The sequence below is a fragment of the Prionailurus viverrinus genome, chromosome B1 (genome assembly GCF_022837055.1).
Source record: "Prionailurus viverrinus isolate Anna chromosome B1, UM_Priviv_1.0, whole genome shotgun sequence".
NCBI lineage: Eukaryota > Metazoa > Chordata > Mammalia > Carnivora > Felidae > Prionailurus > Prionailurus viverrinus.
Genome location: NC_062564.1, coordinates 31,325,455 through 31,346,573, shown reverse-complemented (window position 1 = coordinate 31,346,573; position 21,119 = coordinate 31,325,455). Strand labels below are relative to the sequence as shown.

General features: G+C 38.6%; 1 protein-coding gene across 8 annotated transcripts in view; it reads right to left on the bottom strand.

Annotated features, from left to right (window-relative positions):
• The window catches only part of ADRA1A (adrenoceptor alpha 1A), a 122,844-nt gene that overhangs the window by 55,219 nt on the left and 46,506 nt on the right, over window positions 1–21,119 (bottom strand). Inside the window, exon 3 of one of the 8 annotated variants that reach the window (XM_047857235.1) lies at window positions 345–553. The exons of 6 other annotated variants lie outside the window; for them this stretch is intronic. In XM_047857235.1, the coding sequence (XP_047713191.1) occupies window positions 417–553 (137 nt within the window). In that variant the 3' untranslated portion in view covers window positions 345–416. Of the gene's footprint in view, window positions 1–344; window positions 554–6,464; window positions 6,537–21,119 lie in introns of those variants that run through there. One more of the 8 variants, XM_047857236.1, reaches the window with a different exon arrangement.

The window sequence follows — 21,119 nt, the reverse complement described above, 5'->3', positions numbered from 1 at the left end:
TCATTAATGTTGCTATGAACTCAGAGTGCAGTTACCTTCGTGATCTTGATTTCATTTCCTTTGTGTAAATACCCACAAGTGAGATTACTAGATCATATGGTAGTTCTATTTGGAAGAACTTCCATCCCATGAACACTGTCCAAAGGTTCCCTTTTCTCCTTCTCTCCACATCTTTGACAACACGTGTTACGTTTTTTCTCTTTGATAACAGCTATTCAAACAGGTATGGGGTGATATCTCAATGTGGTTTGAATTAGCCTTTCCCTCATGATTAGTGATGTTGAGCACCTTTTCATATATCTTTGGCCATTTGGATGTCTTCTTTTGAGAAATGACTATTCAGGTCCTTCGTCCATTTTTTAATCAGCTTATTTATTTTCTTGCTATTGAGCTGAGTTCCTTATACAGTTTGGATATTAACCCCATATTAGTGGATGGTTGCAAATATTTTCTCCCATTCCGTAGATTGTCTCTTCACTCTGTTGGTTGTTTCCATTGCTGTGCAGAAGGTTTTTAGTTTGATACGATCCCATTTCTACTTTTAGTTCGTTGCCTGTATTTTTGGAGACATATCCAAAAAAAAATCATTGCCCGAACCAATGTCAAGATGCTTTTCCCTATGTTTTTTAATATCAGCTGTTACATGGTCTTTAAGCCCTTTGGGGTTGATTTTTGTATATGGAATGAGATAAAGGTCCAATTTTATTCTTCTGCATGTGGAAAAATAGTTTTACTAACACCATTTATTGAAGAGACTATCCTTTCCCCATTATGTGTTCCTGGCACCTTTCTGAAAGACCATAATTGACCATAAATACACAATACATATGACATAAATACATAATACACAATACATAAATACAATACATATGTCATAAAAATTGACCATAAATACATAAAAATCATATTGTCTGAAAGACCATAATTGACCATAAATACATAAAAGACCAATTGATCATAAATACATGGATTTAAGTCTGGGCTGTCTATTCTATTGGTCTATATGTATGTTTTTATGCAATATCAAGCCGTTTTGATTACTATAGTTTTGTAGTATATTTTGAAATCACGTAGTGTGATGCCTCTAACTTTATTCTTTTTGCTTAAGACTGCTTTGGCTTATCACAGTCTTTTGTGGTTCTATACAAATGTTAGAGTTTTTTTCTATTCCTGTGAAAAATGACACTGTAATTTTTTTCATCAATGTTTTATGGTTCTCAGTGTACAGATTTTTCATCTTCTTGGTTAAATTTTATTCCTCAGTATTTTATTGGCCTTGATGCCATTGTAGATGGGATTATTTTCTTAATTTCTTTTTTGTCTAATTCACTGTTAGTGCATACGAATGCAATTGATTTTTGTCTGTTCATTTTGTATCCTGCAACTCTAGTGAGCTGTTAGTTCTAACAGCTTTTTGGTGCAGTCTTTAGGGTTTTCTCTATTTAAGATCATGTCATCTGCAAACAGAAAATTTTGCTTCTTCCTTTCTGATTTAGATACCCTTTATTTATTTTTCTTGCATAACTGCTCTGATTAGACCTTCTATTACTATAAAGAATAGAAATGATAAGAGTGGGCATCCTTGTCTTGATCCTGATTTTAGAGGGGAAGCTTTCAGTTTTCCATTGCTGAGTATGATATTAGCTCTGAGCTTGTCATATATAACTTTATCAGGTTAAAGTACATTCTTTCTGCAACTAATTAGGTGAGTGGTTTTATCATGAAAGAGTGCTGAATTTTGTCAAGTGCTTTTCTACATCTCTTGAGAGTGTCATACGATTTTTGTCCTTTATTCTGTTAATGTGGTGCGTCACATTTATTGATTTGTATAGGCTGAAATATCTTACTATCCCAGAGATAAATCGCACTCAGTCATGGTGTATGATGCTTTTAATTTGCTGTCGAATTCAGTTTTTTAGTCTTTTGATGAGGATGTCTGCATCTGTGTTACCAGGGATATTGACCTCTAAGTTTCTTTTCTTGTAATACCCTTGTCTGGTTTTGGTCTGAGGATCTTGCTGGCCTTGAGAAGAAACTGGTAAATTCCGGGGTGCCTGGGTGGCTCAGTCAGTTAAGCGTCCAACTTCAGCTCAGGCCACGATCTCATAGTTCATGAGTTCAAGCCCCACATCAGGCTCGGTGCTGATGGCTCAGAGCCTGGAGTCTGCTTTGGATTCTGTGTCTCCCTCTCTCTCTGCCCCACCCCTGCTCATGCTCTGCCTCTCTTGCTCTTAAAAACAAATAAACATGAGAAAAATTAAAAAAAAAAAACTGATAAGTTCCTAGAAATATACAACCTACACAGACCAAATCATGAAATAATAGGTCATCTAAACAAACCAGAAATGAGGAAGGAGATTTCATCAATAATCAAAACTCCTGCCCAGTATAAAACCTTTTGACCTGATGGCTTCACTGGTGAATTCTACTAAGCATTTAAAGAAGCATTAATATCAAACTTTCTTAAAGTCTTCAGTCTTCAGTCAGAGCACAGACTGAAAATATTTGGAACATATATATCAAAGGATATGTGTCTGAATATATTCTGAATATATGTGCCCAGAATATATAAGAACTCCTACAACTCAATAATAAGACAATATATTCAAAACAAAAAAATATGCAAATGATCTGAAGACACAATTTACTAAAATAGGAGCAAACAGCCAATAAGTACCTGAAAACATAATACACATTGTTAGTCATTAAGAAAATGCAAAGTAAAATCATCATGAGATAGCATTCCGTATCCATTACAATGGATAGACCTAAAAACAAAAAACAAAAAAAACCAACTGAAAATAGCATGGGTTGGCAAAGGAAACTGGAAATCTCATACACTGTTGGTGGGAATGTAAAATGGTCCAATCACTTTGCCAAATAACATTTGGGGAGTTAAAAAGTTAAAACACACATCTATGCTATGTCTCAGTCATTTCTCTCATAGATATGTCCTGGGTGAAATAAAAACATATGCCTACACAAAGGCTTATATACAAGTTTATTTATAATAGCTCCAAACTGGATAGTCCAAATGTTCATCAACAGGGGCGCCTGTATGGCTTAGTTGGTTAAGCATCTGACTCTTGATTTCGCCTTGGGTCATGATCTCATGGTTTGTGAGATCCAGCCCTACCTCGAGCTCTGCACTGACAAGGCAGAGCCTGCTTGGGATTCTCTCTCTTCCTCTCTCTCTCTGCCCATACCTTGTTCCTACGTGGTCTTTCGCTCAAAAATAAATAATAAAAAATAAACATTTAAAAAAATGTTTATAGCCGAAACATAGCCGAAAAATAATATATATATTACTCAGCAATAAAAAGGAACTATTGATACACAAAACAGACACACTACTAAATCATGGTGAATGAAAGGAAAGAGGGAAAAGTGTACATACTGTGATTCCATTCATGCAAGATTCTAGAAGTTCCAAGCTAATATATAGTGACAGAAAACGGGTTAGTGTTTGCCTGGGGGCAGACATCCACGACTTCATAAGGGCCAGAGTTGTGCTCTGAACTACTCTAACATTTATCACTGTTTGTTTAACAAACAACTGATGATACAGACTGAAAAGTCTCTAAACTAAAAGTTTGAGGTCTAATTCCAGAATGGCTAATTCCAGAAGTCAGGTAACCTCTGGAAAAAGCTGTCCCCTCAGAAAAACAGCTGATGTCTTGGTGGTTGGTTGTATAGGAGATCAAACGAGATAACGTGTATGAACAACAATAGCAATTGTAAGGTCTGATGGAAATTTCATTTATTCTTATTGTTTATTATTAGCAGCTAAGGAGAAGCATGAAATTAGGATTTCACAGCTCATCATCAGTGAGCATCAATGGTGCCCATTTGGAATCAGTTCTGGAGACACACACACACACACACACACACACACACACGTGCACACACACACACACACATGGGTTCCACAGATATCCGGGGCATAACTTAAAATTCTTTTCTAATGCCACTGGTGATTCAGAGGTTCATTATTGGTCAAAAATTAAATGCTATATGATCAGTTGGATAGCACCTCCTTGTGACCACTGAAAATGGCTTTACATATGCCTACCTACCTCCTTACTTTATGTTACCTTCCTAGTTTGCCCAGGGCAGTCTCAGTTCCTGCCTGTTGTCTTAGCATAATTATTCATAGTATTTTCTTTTGTTCTTTCAAGTGTCAAGGCTTGACACCAAATTAACACTGAGTTCATATTTACTGATTAGGACCTCCAAGGCAGGCATCATTTCCATTCTAAAAAACGAGGCAAAGTGCTTGCTAAAATGAAGAACAACCAAGACCTATGCCTGCTGCTGGTTCACCAGGTGCCTGGAACTTTCTAAATGATTTCCATGTGTTATTTAATTTTCCAGAAATCTTTTGAGGTAAGGTACTCATACAGACGAGAAAGTAGGCATGAGAGGCTAAATAACTTGCCTGATACCATGGAAGAAGGAAATGGAAGAAGAATGGAAGAAGCTGCAACCCAGCTCTGGAGCCCATGCTCTTAGTCCCTACACCCTTGGCCTTACAACAGGTGGCCACATCCTTTTTGTTTGAAGAATGAGCTGCATTCTTCCTCTGAAGGAAGAAAGAAAATGTAGATCATGCCCCCACTTCCGCTCCACCTCTGCTCTCTCCCCTACCCCAAGCATGACCCACTGTGGGGAATTATGGCTGTCCTATTTTTAACTGGGTTGTAGTTCATTCAGCCTCCCGTGCTTGTATCAAAATAATGTCCCCACAGTCTTCCTTCAAGATGCAGTGAAACTGGTCTCAGAAGCCGAATGTTTACGCCAAAAAGTTGACTTTGAAAATAGACTGCTGTTTTGCTCTTCCCTTGTAGTACAATAGATAAGAGGGTGCGAAAAGCTCTTTATCAAGTTGATATAGTGGCCCTAGGTGGAAAAAGAGCACAATTTAAGTTTTCTGTGACTTCTGGCTCAGTTTTAATGGAATGTAAGTACAATGCCAGAGCCTGATAAAAATAGAAACTCTCCGGTGTCCAGGCTCTTCTCCAGATGGCGCATGGGAATCCAGATAGTAACTCATCACTGAGAAGGGTCGCTATTAATTAGTGGGAAGATGTCATGCCTCACATGGGGCAGTAAATGAAAATGGCTCAGGGTTTAGAGTGGAAAGGCTGATATTGCCAGAGAATCTGGGCTGCTCCTTAAGTCTCTCTGCTCTGGATTAATTGAGAGTTCAGTCATTACAAATAACATGTTCGGTCATTACAAATAACAAATAACATTTCAAATAACAGGATGAAATAGAGCAAGTACAGTTGGCCCTGGTTAGAAATGGCCCCAGGGAAGTTCTGGAAAAGAAGAAAGAACTGATCATGTATTCACATAAAGGATAAATGACGTTCTAGACTCCATTTAAGAAGTAAATGGAGAAACAGGGCAGCCTATCACCTCAAGTCATCAGAGAAAAGGTGACATCTGTGGCCACCAAGAGAAGACGAATGAGGGGCAGGAGGAAGGCCAGGCTCACATGTCTGGCTACCTGCTATTGGATGATCTGCTTCTTTACTGAGGGCCCACGGAGCTTGACTTTGGCTTTGCTCATAGTATAAAACTTTCAGAGGCAAGAATGCTACAAAAACAAATGTGTTCAATGAATGAGTGAAAAATTCCAGACACCCTTGGCTCATGAAGGTGGAATAAATATGAGAGAGCCTTATAACAGTTTTCACAGTAATAATTATTTTCCTTCATAAAGATCACAACTTAACTCCTTCCCATTAAGCATCGCCTTCTAAGAGGAATTTGCTTTTGGCCTTGGGGGAAGCCACTTACCTCTCCAGGTCTCCCTTCTTTATCGATACAATGGGGTGATCACAGCCATTCTCCTGGGGCTTCTTCTAGCAACTAAATAACAAGTCTATGTGCATGAGTCAAGGAGGATGACTAACCACATAGGGAGCTAAAATATGAATGCAAGAAATAAAAGTAATACAAACGATTGGCACAGTTAAGTTAGAAAGAAGAGCGGTGTTACTCTGATTCTGTCTGATTTGCCCTCAGAAAATCTCTCCCCTGGTCAGTTCGTACTGGCTTTTACAATTTAGAGTCAGCACCAGCACCACCCTCTGTGAAGAGCTGTTCCTGGATGCCACGCTGCTTTGTTCATCTCAATGTCTGGCCCTCTTAACAGTGAACACCTTTGAGAGAACAGCCGTCCTTCATTTGGGTCTGGGGTCTGCCACTGTATGTAGGGAATGGAGATGCCAGGACGTTTATTAGACAAAGGAATGAAGATTTTTGTCGGTGAGAAACACTGGGACGAGTATTCTCATTGGTGGGAATGTGGCATGAACAAAAGTGAGGACACACTTAGAATAGTCAAGAGAAGACAGGGAGGGGTGGCTTGGCTAGAGAACAAGGGTTGGGGCGATACTGAGAAAGAAATCCACCAGAGGGGCCAGGACCACGTACTTTAGCTCCTGACCTGTAAATTCTGTTTCCTCCTTCCTTTTCAAGGACTCATGAAGTGGCTAATTCTCTCCATTATCACCTCTTGCTCCTGTCTGGAAACAGAACCAGTTCCTGAGTCTTTTATGCTAGACATACGGCCATGCACTCTACACTTTCTTACTTTTTTAAGTTCATACTTTGGATAACTAATACATTTACTTGGTTGAAACATTAGAACAATATAACAAGGTATGCACTGAGATATCATAGCCTTAGACTCTAACTACACTATTTCCCCTCAATCCTTACCATTTTTATTAGGTAACCATTTTTATTAGCCTCTTATTTATTCTTCTAACGTTTTATTTTATACAAATATAAGGAAGTTTTTCTATACAGTCCTATTTTCTTTTTTTTTAATTTTCTTTTTTTTTTAATGTTTATTTCTGAGAGAGAGAGAGAGACAGAGCATGAGTGGGGGAGGGGCAGAGAGAGAGAGAGGGAGACACAAACTCCGAAGCAAGCTCCAGGCTCTGAGCTGTCAGCACAGAGCTCGACGCGGGGCTTGAACTCACAAACCGTGAGATCATGACCTGAGCCGAAGTTGGTTGCTCAACCGACTGAGCCACCCAGGCGCCCCGATACAGTCCTTTTTTCTTGTATTTCATACACAAAAGGTAGCATACTATTATATACTTCTACACTTGGCTTTTTTCCACTTAATACATCTTGGTATTCAGTTCCCTGTCAACGTGTACAGACATTTTCACTCCTTTTAATAGCTGGTTATGTTCCCGTGTGTGGTTAGCAGTTTAGGAAACGAGTCCCCTGTTGCTGATACTTGGCTTGGTCCTTATTTTTCCTACTATATACATGGTGGAAATGGATAGCCTAGTAATTTGGAAGAGTTTTTCAATTTGTTTTTTTACTTGCTGTTGCCTTTTGTCCCTTGGTGATCTCAGCCATCCTTAGGACTCCAGAGATGACTTCCACACTGATAACAAAGGCTTTCTGCCAGCGCATATCATCTCCCTGTCCAACTGTCTGTGCCGTACTAAATGCCATCTCCGAAACAACTCAACTGCAACTCTAAAACTGACCTCATTTCCTTCTTCTGAACCTCCTCTGCTTCTAGGTTTTCCTAATAAAAATGTATACACCAAGATGTCACGCTCACTCTCTTACTCATTAAGATGTGAAGCTTCTGTTGCCTGTAGTGACTTCCCTTCCTTGACCTTGACATCCAGTGGAGCAACAACCTCAATTTTTTTTTCTTGTACAACATTTGGGGCATACATCCTTCCTTTTTGTTCTGATTGTTACTTTCTAGTCCGTTAGAAAGTTAACTCATCCTGGGACATTTAAAACAATAATATAGAATTATTTTTTCCACTACAACCATCTGGAAAGCTTTGGGAGGGAAATCCCCACAATTTGGATGGGATGATTTCCTGCCATCAGGCTGTCTCATTGCTTAGTGAAGAAAGTTTACATCACTGCTTATAATCGGAGACCTAGATGTCTATTTATCAGTGAGCTCTCTTAAGAGTAGGGACCTGCCTGCCTGTATACATCTTATCCCTAGCATCTCTATTGAGGGCAGGCATATGCCGCGTGCTAAGCAAGTAACTGTTGATTCTGTTTCTACAATATAATTTCAATGGGCGGTTCCAATCTTATCTCCCACTAATCCCTCGAATGAACTTTATACCAAAGCCACTTGAACTACCATTGATATCTGCCTTTTTGGCTTTCATGACTTGGATTATGCCATTCTCTCTGCCTGGAATATACTTCTCCCTTTATGTGCCTGCCACTCTGGCCACATACTGAAAACCCATTCGTCTCCAAAACCCAGCATCTCTGACAAGTGTTATATGGAGTCCCCAAAAGAATCGCATTATTCAGTAGAGGAAATTGAACCAGAATCCTGGTGTCTCACTTTCCATGAGCCAAGAAACACTAGAAACTCTTAAGATCAGGAACCACTCATTTCTATGTCCCAGGAAATGATGTCAACCTGTGCTAGAAGGCCAAACTGACCCTTGCCTTGCAACTTTTATTAAGGAATGGGGATGATCCCATGGAATAATAGATAGTAACCATTTGTAAACACAAAATCTTCTCTGCCTCAGTGATATATATGACACACTTAAACTCAAACAAGCATTAAGCTTGTACCTCTATTGTACACGAGGCACTGTGCTAGACATGGAATGCAGGGATGATCTTTTCCCTCAAGGGGCTGAGAGACAGTCATGGTCACTGAATTAGCCTCATAAAACGCAAAATGATATCACCTACGCAAACAAAGACAAAAGCGTGATAATCCTGGACACGGGTTACCTCTGTAAAGGCCATGGCTTGTCATATAATTTTGGCAAAGTCTCTCGAGCAATTTGATTCTCAGATTTCCTACACAGTTAATGGAACTTCTTTCTTAGATGGTTACACTCTATCCTGTGTCTCTGCTTGCAACTTTCATGACAGCAGTGGGACTCTGGTTCTAAGAGTTCCTATTTTGAAAACTGGCTGCCCTCCCCTTAACTAAACCCCAGTGGCTTGCACACATCTTTTTTGTTAACCATTAATGCTTTCAACTCAGAGGTCAAATCAATAAAGCCAAGATCTTGACCAACTTGTGGTCATCTCAAGTACCAAAGCCATTTTTACCAAAGAGTACTCATCCAAGTTCTAGTAGTTCAGGCGAATTCCACTTTGGGTTAATTTCATGATGCATTTCTGAATTCCCACTGCAATTCCTAACAAATGTAGTCATAATTGTGAATTTTTTCCTCTCTTCATCGTAAGGGTTGGTGACAGGCAGCAAGCTTAAAACAGCCACTCTCTTTCACTAGGGAGACAAGCTACATGTGTACTCTAAATGAAACCATCTGTTAGAATCTTCCAGCTCAGGAAGGAAATGGTGGGGAATCTTTCAAAAAACTCAGTTAAAGGCAACTGAATATTTATGGAATGATATAAAACATCTCAAATAAGAAGACAAGCCCTTATAAGCATCCTCCTCCTATGTCACACTGGCAATGTAGCCCTGGAATGTTCCAGCCTAAAATATGTCCAGTGATGTTTCTTGCAGAAAATAAACTAGTTTATTAGAGAGTTGGCACAGTCTTTGGTGGAAACCAGAACCAATATTTTAGGTCCGTGCCCCAAACCCCACATACCCACTTCCATAGAATCACGTATGGCTAACACATCTTTCTTCCTTGGACAGCAGATTTTGCAATCATTTTTAATTAGTATGCTTCCTACTTGACTTATCCTCAGACAATGTGAAAGCGAAATAAAAAATAAAGTTGCTTTAATTAAAAATATGATTAGTAAGTTATTTGGAAAAGTGTCTGAAAAAAAATCAAGAGTCACCTGGCATGAAATTTTATTCTTTCATCATTTCTTCCAAATGTGCTTCTATACTCAACCACTTTTCGGAGTTAACTAATACAAAATCATGGATTTAAAGGAAATGATTGGAATCCATGCAGGACATTTGATATCACACACTAAGTCCACTAACAAACATGGACTCACTCTGGGTGCATTCACTTGTTCATCATTATTTTCTGTGAGGTCCTTGAGGGAGAAACGAAGGTAGAAGGCTCCCCACTGAGCTGTCCAAAAACAAGTTCACCCTTACCCCAACCTCTCTTCACACGTTGCTGCTAAACTCCAGTTCACTCAGAGGCCACTCGTGACACTCTTCATCAACCCATGGCAGCACATAAGTGGGGATCAACTCTCAAGTTCCTTGCATTTAAAAACAATGAGGTATAACTTAAGATTTGTAAAGTTTGCAAATCTTTAATGTCCAGCTCAATGGTTTTACACGGATGTTCCCATGCAGGAAACTGTTTCCCAGATCCAGACCCAGAACATTTCCAGCACCTCATAAGGCTTCCTCATACCCGCTTCCAGTCAACACTCCTCACAAAGGTAAGGACTAATATTAACCTCTAACACTATAGCTTAGTTTCACCTGCTTTTGAACTTCATATAAATGGCGTCATGCAGTATGTACGATTTTGTGTCTGACTTTGTTCATTCAACATCATTCATTCATATTGTCATAGGTATCAGTAGTTCATTTTTTTTATTCCTATATAGAATCCCACAGTAGAGATATAACACAATGCATTACCCTATTTAACAAATGATGGGCATGTGGGTTGTTTCTTGCTGGGCTATACAAATGACATTCTTTTTTTTTTTTTTAACATTTACTCATTTTTTGAGAGAGAGAGAGAGAGAGAGAGAGAGAGAGAATGCGAGTGGGGGAAAGACAGAGAGAGGGAGACACAGAATTTGAAGCAGTCTCCTGACTGCTGTCAGCCCAGAGCCCGACGTGGGGCTCGAACTCACAAACCGTGAGATCATGACCTGAGCCAAAGTAGGCTGCTTAACCAACTGAGCCACCCAGGCGCTCCTTTGTAAATGTTTTTTTTTAATTTTTTTTTTTACATTTATTTATTTTTTGAGAGACATAGAGAGAGACGGAGAGCGAGCACAAATTGGGGAGGGGCAAAGAGAAGGAGACACAGAATCCGAAGCAGGCTCCAGGCTCTGAGCTATCAACACAGAGCCTGATGCGGGGCTCAAACTCACAAACCATGAGATCATGACCTGAGCTGAAGTCAGAGGCTTAACCGACCGAGCCACCCAGGCGCCCCTGTAAATTTTTTTTAATGAACGCTCTTATAAATATATTTTGGCAGACATGAGCCTTTTAAAAAAGAGTCTGATTTGATAAATTAGAATTATTTTATAATTTTCTTTTTGGAAGAAGACAACGTGGTCTCTTCAAATGGGAAGCTAAGAAAACTGGACTCTGGCCAGATAAATCCAGAGATGAATCCTCTGCAAAATTGTGTATTTTTTGTCTCTGATGCTCCTAACTCCTGACTCTTCCTCCCCTTCTGCCTCTGCTCCTAGCAATGGCAACTCTTACTCACCCATTTTTGTTCTGGGGCTTTCTCCATATTCCTTCAACTTCTATCTACTCAGAAAAAAATATATAATCAATGAACTAATACTTAGATTTAAATAATAATGACATCACTTTTTCTGATGATGTATGCATAGTAATAGGAAACATAGTCTAATCACAATTTCTAAGCATTAAGTACAACCATATTCTTCTTATAAATTGCCAGCCAAGGAATAGGTTATGAAAGATTATACTCCTTAAATAGTAAAACATGCTAGAAGAAAAATTTTTCAGTTAGAGTTTCAGAGTAGTGAAAGCTGTCTACTTGCTCTGAAAGAACAAAAGCTGGTAAATATTTGTTTCTTCTCATTATATTGAGGGGAGGAGACCTATGCTAAGCCACCAAAGGAACAGGCAAAATGATTCTCAGTGACAAGACTAGGATGAGGCTTTTTAAGGAAAGATTAGAAAGAAGGCAAAACAAATATTTGGCATCATTTTGTCTTTCCTTTTTCAACCATACCCCCACAAACTTTCTGCCTCACTGATCCCATTCCTTACAAAGAAGTGAATTAATAAAGACTCTTCCTAGAAGGGAGCCTATGGCTAAAAGAAATCTTAACTACTCTTGCATCTATCTATTCATTCGCCCATCCATTTGTCTATCCATCCGTCCATCCATCCACTCACCCTCACCCAACCGTCCATCCACACATTCATTCACCCTCATCCACCATTCATAAATCCATCCATTCAGGTACCCTCCCATGTATCCACTTGTCCATGCATCCACCCATCTGCGCACTCACCCCACTCATCCGTCCACCCATCCACCCATCCAATCCATCCATCCATCCATCCATCCATCCAACGCCTAGATCTCAGACTGGTATTCCCCACTGTGGACATTCAGGCTATGCTTAACTCTTTCCAGTGATATGAGACTCATATAAGCCAAGCAGCCACCTCATTCTGACAAAGAAACACGGTCAACAAATCGCTTTCACGAGTTAGCGTTATTTTATTCTTCTCATTATTTTATTCTCCACTGCTGTAACAGTTGTTTCAACCACTGGACAACAGGGCATAAAAACAAAACCCAGGGGAGCCTGGGTGGCTCAGTCGGTTAAGTGTCCGACTTTGGCTCAGGTCATGATCTCACGGTTTGCGAGTTCGAGCCCCGTGTTGGGCTCTGTGCTAACAGCTCAGAGCCTGGAGCCTGCTTCAGATTCTGTCTCTCTCTTTCTCTGCCCCTCTCCTGCTCATGCTCTCTCTCTCTCTCTCAAAAACATAAACATTTAAAAAAAATTTTTTAAAACCTAGAAAACAAAATGAAACAAAAATAAAAAACAAGTTCACACAAAAAAGCCTGTTAAGACTGGACTCTAAAATCTAGACAAAAAGAAGGGCAATTCTGAAAGCTGAAAGTTTTCTGTAAGATTTGAAGCAGGAGAATAATTTCTCTACAAGTAATAAAGTCCTGATTCTTATTTGGTGAAATTTTGCAGCTTGGGGACCCCAGATGTGTTTTATTTGGCCAGCATCATTTTTCCAAAATAATGAATCAGTTGCTAAGTTTTAACATTAGACTATTTCACATAAACCCTGAGTCTGGCTTATCCTGACAAAAAGAGGGTGCTTAATGATTTTCATGATTGTTTTCTTATTAGAAAAATATCTTCAGTAATTACTATCTGATGTGGTGAAGAAACACTTTCTGAAATTAAATGATTCCTTCAACTTAGCTTTGGTATATTTTTTATTTCTGCTAAATACCTTAAGTTTAATATTTTAAAATAAAAAAAAATACGACACTATTTTATAATTTTCTTTCTAAGTACCCACCTACCAATCCACTCATCCATCCATTTTCCCATCTGGAGGGATATCTAGACTGTTATGTCCAAATGATAATGATGGTTATTTATAGAGAATGGAATTTTAACTTTCTTTTTTAAAGTATATTTTTCTGAATTGCTCTCATTTTCAGTATTCAACACGTACCAGTTTTATATGACAATAATCCTTGTCACTTAAAAGACTCCCTTAAAATTCAAATATATTTCTTCTTTTATCTCTTGAACTGAACTTTTAATTAATGTGATTCAGAAAATCTAAATTAGTAAAGAATGTCATTTTTTTCAGATTATAAAAAAATATTTAAAACCAAAGTTTCTCTATTAGATCACTTCCTCCTCTAATACCAATCTAACTATTTAACTCATTTAATAATTTAGCAAAACATATGTTTTATTCTTTTTGTTGGTCAAAAACATCTAGACATATGGGCCGAAATGTCCAAAATTTTCACTACCAATATCTATCTCATCGAGACATATCAGATTGAATTCTGTGGTACCAAATAGTAAAATAATACTTTTTAAATGACTTAAAGATCACGTGTAGACTTCTATTTCTGGAAATAGGAGAAGCAAAATCTATTGGAAAACCTCCTATAGCCAGAATACCTAGACATAATAGGTAATTTTAATAAGCCCCCATTTAAGTACATAGCTAAGTGGCAAGATGGAAAAAAAAAAAAAAAGAGTCTCCAGGGTCCAACAACAAAGAGTACTTGAAAACATGGTATTGACATAACACTGATCTAAGGCTGCCTTATGGACATTTATTGTTATTGATGATCAAGAGATGTGACTTTTATGAACCACACAGGGGCAGAAGATGTGGTCTTGGCCTGTATAAGATTGGGTGCAATATACACTGAGATCCTTGCATGAAGCATGGAACCTTCCAAGGGCTAGGCCTCCAGTGAAAAGGTAGATGAGTAGGAACCTTATCAGTCTCAACCTGGATCCTGACTGTGGAAGAGAAAAGTTTCTTCTGAGAACTGAAACATAGCAAAAATTAAATATATCCAAACTTGTAGGATGCAGCCAAAGCAGTACTTAGAGGGAAATTTACAACCATAAATACTTCTATTGGAAAAGAAGAAATCTGAAAACTAATCAGTAAGGTATCTATATCTGTTACCTATAAAATAGTGATTGATGCAAGGATTAAATAATAATGCTTTATTTGGAAGATCTACTCCCAGGGCAGAAAGAATGAGAAAAAGGGAAGTGAGGAAGGAAAGGTAGAAACAAAATGAAAGATGATGAACACTGGTCATTGATTTATTACAAGCTATGATAAGACTGAACTGATTGCTTGACAGGTGTATCAATTTGCCACCTTTTTAAAATCTCCAGACAGGCTATTCAACAAAAGAGAGCCTCAAAACAGAGTCTTAAGAAAGTATTCCTTTTTTGTGTGGGCCTAGGGTAGGCTAATAACAGCCCTTGCAAGAAAGGCATAAAATCCTAGCTGGATCTTTTTCCTGTATATCCCCAGTGGGTCAAAAACCTTAGCTGATACGGGAAGGGCAACAAACTGTTTACTTTATTTTTTTTTAAAAAATTTTTTTTTTATGTTTATTTATTTTTTTGAGACAGAGAGAGACAGAGCATGAACAGGGGAGGGTCAGAGAGAGGAAGACACAGAATCTGAAACAGGCTCCAGGCTCTAAGCTGTCAGCACAGAGCCCGACGCGGGGCTGGAACTCACGGACTGTGAGATCATGACCTGAGCCAAAGTCGGCCGCTTAACCGACTGGGCCACCCAGGCGCCCCCAAACTGTTTACTTTAAAGCACTGGAGAAAACCAAGCAAGATAAACACAATAAAACACAACAAAAACTGCTCAGAACCAAGGACAGAAAATTTTGAACACAGCCAGAGGGGGAAAAAAATTACACATTACCGACAGAGGAACAAAAATAAAAATTATGGCAGGGTTCTTATGAGAAACAGGGCAAACCAAAGAACAATGATGTGCCATCTCTAAAGTGTTGACAATAAAAACATCACTCCGAATTTGATACCCACAGAAAATATCTTTCAAAAATGAAGGAGAAATGAAGACTTTTGCAGACGAATGAAAATGAAGAACTTTATTGCCAACAGTCCTGTACTGTAAGACACGTGAAAGGAAATTATTCTGGTAGAAATCTGAATCCACACACACACACACACACACACACACACACACACACGAATGAAGAACATTGCAAACAGAATAGCTGAAAGTAAATATAAACTCATTTCTCCTTATTTTAATTGTTCTAAAGTTCACTGACTAAAGCAAATATAGTAGCAACGTATTGTGTGTTTATAACGTTTGCAAAAGTAAAATATACGACAACATTAGCATAAAGACTGGGAGGAAGGAATTGGGAGTACACTATTGGAAGGTCCTTAACATTATAGGCAACCGATACGATACGATTTGAGGGCAGAATACAATTAGTTAAAGATTATACTGTAAATACTAGAGTATTCACTAAAGTCATAAAAAAAAGCACCAACAGTAAGTCAATAGTAGAGATAAGGTGAAATAATCTAAAAGAAGGCACAAAACTAGAAGGAAAAAAAAAAAGCCCAAAGATGGAACAAGTAGAAAACAACTAGCAAGGTAGTAGATTTTAACTGAAATTAGTGCATAAAATATAAAGACTAAACAAACAAATTAAAAGACATAGATTATCAAGTTGGTTAAAAAGCAAGACCTAGCTATACGCACACACACACACACGCATGCATATGCCATATGTTTATAAGAAACCGGTTTTAAGTATAAAGACATAGATATGTTAAAAGAAAAAGGATGTAAAAAGATATACTAGGAAAATACTAATCAAAACAATGCTAGAGCAGTTATATCTATGTCAGAAAAAGTAGCATTCAACCAGGGATAAAGTGGGATACTACATAGTCACTTTCCGAGGACGCTGTAACAATCCTAAGGTGTATGTGCTTAATCACAGAGCTTCAAAATATGTAAGAAAAAACTGAGAATTAAACAAATCCATAATTACAGTTGGAGACCTAAACACTTACTCTTAAGTAAAGGGAAAAAGGTGGCATACAAAAGGTCTGGACAATACTTCAAACAACTTGACCTAATTTACAGAACTTTCCACTCAACAGGAGCAAAATACACGCTCTTTAAAGCGAACATGAAATATTCCCAAAGATAGACTATATTCTGGCCATTAAATAAACCTTAACAATCTTGGAAGAATTGAAATTCTTCCACATATATTTTCAGACAATAATAGAATTAAAATAAACATCAATTACAGAAAAAGTAACTTAAAAATCTACAAATACTAGGAAGTAAACAACTCACTTATAGAAAAAGCGCCTCATGAATCAAAGAGGAAATTGTAGAGAATACAGAAGCTCTTACCTGAATGAAAATGAAAACATAACATCAAAAAACGTGGTTTGAAGCTAACGCAGTACTCAGAAAGAACTACAGACCTTACAGGCATTAAATTAATAGTGAAATATTTGTACAAATAATTCTATGATCATAAATTCTGCAACTGAGATGACACTGACAAATTCCTTGAAAGGCACAACTGCTAAACTTATTCAAGAAGAAGCAAATAGCCTAATTACTCTTATATCTGAGAAAGAAATTTAATTTGTGGTTGAAAACCTTACAACAAAGAAAAATCCATAGCCAATTTGGTTTAATATTAGAGAATTGTTTTGTCTATTAGGAAATATTAGAACAATCTATTAATGTGATTTACCACATTAGCATATTAAAGGAAAAAACAACACATGCCTATCTCCAAAGATTCAGGAAAAGCACTAATGAAATTCAACATCCATAAAGAACAAAACCTTTTAGCAAAGAGGAAAGATACATTCTTACTTTTTAGGTAGACTATCCACCAAAAACTTAGCCACACTAGACTCAGTGGTGAAATATCAGAAGCATCCTCTTTAAAGTCACAAGTAATGGGGCTTAACAGTTTGTTAAGCATGAGATTCTTGATTTGGGCTCAGGTCATGATCTCACGCTTGGAGAGTTCAAGCCCCACATCAGGCTCTGCACTGGCAGCACGGGGCCAGCTTGGGATTCTTTCTCTCCTTCTATCTCTGCCCCTCTCCTGCTCACGTTCTCTCTCTCGCTCTCTCTCCCTGCCTCAAAATAAATAAAAGAAACAAGTAAAGTCATAGGTACAAAAATAATGGCTGCTGGAACACTTTTTCAGCATTGTACAAGGTGGTCCTGGCCAATGCGGGAGGAGAAGAGAAAGTAACGACTGGGTAGGAAGAAACGAGTCACTCAAATGCACAGATGTATGCATGCCATGCAGAAACTCCTAGAGAACCCACTAGAGAACGCATCAGAATTAATAAAAACTCAACAGTTTTTCTGGATGGCAGGTCAGTACACAAAAAGAAATTATATTCCCGTACTCAGCAAGGCACTGTTAAAGCATGTATTTAAATAAATACATGTCACAATCCAACACAGGTGCAAGGTATCTAAGACAAGACAACCAATGAAAGATTAACTAAATCTTTATGGAGAAAAGGATACAACTTTGAAGGACACTGATAAACCCAAATAAATTGAGAGGTAGGGCTTGCCAGAGAAACAGAAGCAACAGGATGCATAGAGAGATATAGGAGAAGGTTTATTATAAGGGACTGGATCACATGATGATGGAAGCTGGGAAGTTCCTTGACCTGCCATCTGTAAGCTGGGGGCCCAGGAAAGCAGGTGGTATAGTTCCAGTTCAAACCTTAGGACCAAGGAGCCAATGGTGTAAGTCCCAGTCTGAGTCCTAAGGCTTGAGAACCAGGAGGCACGGAGGTTCAAAAGCAGGAGATGATACAAGCAGCTCACAAGGAGGGAGTGAATTCACCATTCCTCTGCCATTTTGTCCTATTTGGGCTATCGGTGGCTTGAATAATGCCCATCTTCAGTGGCGAGATCAGTATTCTGCACTCGGTTTCTGGATTCAAATGCTAATCTCTTCCAGAGACACATAGACACAGCCAGAAATACTGTTTTCTCAGCTATCCAGGCATCCCTTAGCTCAGTCCAGTTGTTACATACAATTTACCATCACTGAGATCTCGTGTTTTTACATGGAAAGACTCATTATTGTAAAGATACCAAATTTCTCCAAATTAACTAGAAGGAAAATCAACAGAAGAACGTGGAAGAACTCCGGTTCCTAAATATCAAGATATTTGAAAGCTTTTGTAAAATAAGTTACATCGGTTTAAGAATCTGTTTAGGTCTGAAGAGACCAAGGAAAAGAATGGAGAGCCCAGTGATAATCATATATATATATATATATATATATATATATATATACACACACACACACACACATACATACATATATATGTATGTATGTGTATATATATATGTGTGTGTATATATGTATGTATGTATGTATATGAATGGAATCTTAATATACGACAAAGGTTATATTGCAGATCAGTGAGGAAAAGACAGATGGTTCAATAAACAGCCCTGGTAAACCTGGTTACCCAAATAGGGAACAAAAGTCAAAGTGAATTCCAACCTCATACATAAAAATCAATTCCAGGTCGATCAAAGGTCTGATTTTATACTCATCCACTAGCACTTTAGGCAATAAAATGAGTGCCTCCCAAATGTGCTATGCTAAGTGAAAGAAGCCAGATTCAAAAGGCTACATGCTGCATAATTCCATTTATATGACATTCTTTAAGCAGCAAAACTATAGAGACAGAAAGTAGATCAGTGGTTGCTGGAGGCTGAGGGCGGGGAGAGAGGTTAACTACAAACAGCAAGAAGAAAGTTTTTGTGATGATGGAACTTTTTAATACCTTGATTGTGCTGGTGGTGACCCACTTGTATGTGTTTGTTAAAATTCGCATAACAATGGGGTGCCTGGGTGGCTCCATGGGCTAAGCGATGACTCCCGATTTCAGCTCAGGTCACGAACTCATGGTTCATGAGTTTGAGCCCTGCACCAGGCTCCCCGTGCCGACCCTGCTTGGGATTCTCTCTCTCTGCCACTCTCTGCCTCTCCCCTACTTGTGCTCTCTCTCTCTCTCAAAATACACAAATAAACTTTAAAAAATTCACATAACTATGCAGCAAAAAAGAATGCATTTTACTGCATATAAATTACACCTCGTAGGAAAAATTCCATTAAGGACAAAATAACTAGCCATTATGAATCTCTTAGTACCTGCCAGGCACTGTGGTTAGTGTTTCTACATGCATCCTTTCCTTTAATTTTTCACAGTCACCTTATGAAATAGATAATGTAATTATTTAAGTGAAAAAATTTAAAGTGACAGAATCATTCTTCAGTTTCTTTTCTTCTGTAAAGTTGCTTACATTATTTTTTATTTTACTTTATTTTCGTATTTATTTTGAGAGAGAGAGAGAGAGTGTGTGTGTGTGTGCATGCACGCGTGCATGCTAGAGCAGGGGAGGGGCAGAGGGAGAGGGAGAGTCTTCAGCAGGCTCTGCACCCAGGGCTGAGCCCAGGAGGGGGCTCCACCCTACACCATGGGATCATTACCTGAGCCAAAATCCAGAGTCAGATGCTTAACTGACTGAGTCACCCAGGCGCCTTGCTGAAATTCTTTTCTTCTTATTTTTTTAAACTTTTAAAAATGTTTTCATTTATTTTTGAGAGACAGAGCACGAGCAGGGGAGAGGCAGAGAGAGAGAGAGAGGGAGACGCAGAATCTGAAGCAGGCTCCAGGCTCTGAGCTGTCTGCACAGAGCCCGACACGGGGCTGGAACTTGTGAACCGCAGGATCAGGACATGAGCCAAAGTCGGACGCTTAACCGACTGAGCCACCCAGGTGCCCTTGTTTAAGTTCTTTTAAAAAAATTCTTTAAATCTCCTCTCTAGGAGTAATTTCTTGATTAAACATCCTTGATCGCCTTTGACCTATAACTTCATTGCCACTCGGTTGGACAGTGTAAACATTCATTTTGCTGTTAGACTTTTTACTATCTTTCCTAAGGCGTATATCAAGCATTCTATCCATCTCTGTTACAAGCCATGCCTTTGTGGGAATATGCACACCCCTGCACACAAGCCTGTCACAAAAGAGAATGTGTTTCATGACACTGAGATTCTAAAAGGATGCAGCTTCTGTACATAATGGGTGTATAAAAATAGTCACATTCTTTAAAACTTATAATTTACTTGGAGATCATTGCAGATTCACATACGGTTGTAAGAAATAATATAGAGAGATCTCTTATTACTTGGTTTCCTCCAATGGTGTCATCTTGCAAACACAGTAACAATATTACAACCAGGATATTGACGTTGATACAGTCAAGATTACAGCACTTCTCCATCACTGGCAGAGGTAGCACCCCTACCTCACTCCCAACTGCAACCCCTCCTTAATCTCTGGCTACCACTAATCTGCTCTGCTCTCTATTTCTATAATTTTGTCATTTCTATAACTTTGTATAAGGATATTATATAAATGAAGTGATACAGTGTGTAATTGTTTGGGGATTTTGTTTTGTTTTGTTTTCCACTCAGCATAAATCTCTGGAAATTCATTCACATGTATCAATAGTTCCTTGCTTGTCTGTTTGTTTTCGAGAGAGAGAGAGAGCACGAGTTGGGGAAAGGGTCAGAAGGAGAGAGAGAGAGAGAGAGAGAGAGAGAGAGAGAGAGAATCCCAAGCAGGCTCTATGCCCAGTGCAGAGCCCGACACACGGCTTGATCCCATGACTTCTGGGAACATGACCCAAGCCGAAATCAAGAGTCGGACCCTCAACCGACTGAGCCACCCAGGTGTCCCCAGCTCCTTCCTTTTATTACTGAATAGGAATGTTATCAATCTGTTTAACCATTCCCTTGCTGAAGAACATCTGGGCTGTTTCTGATTTGGGGCTATTACAAATAAAG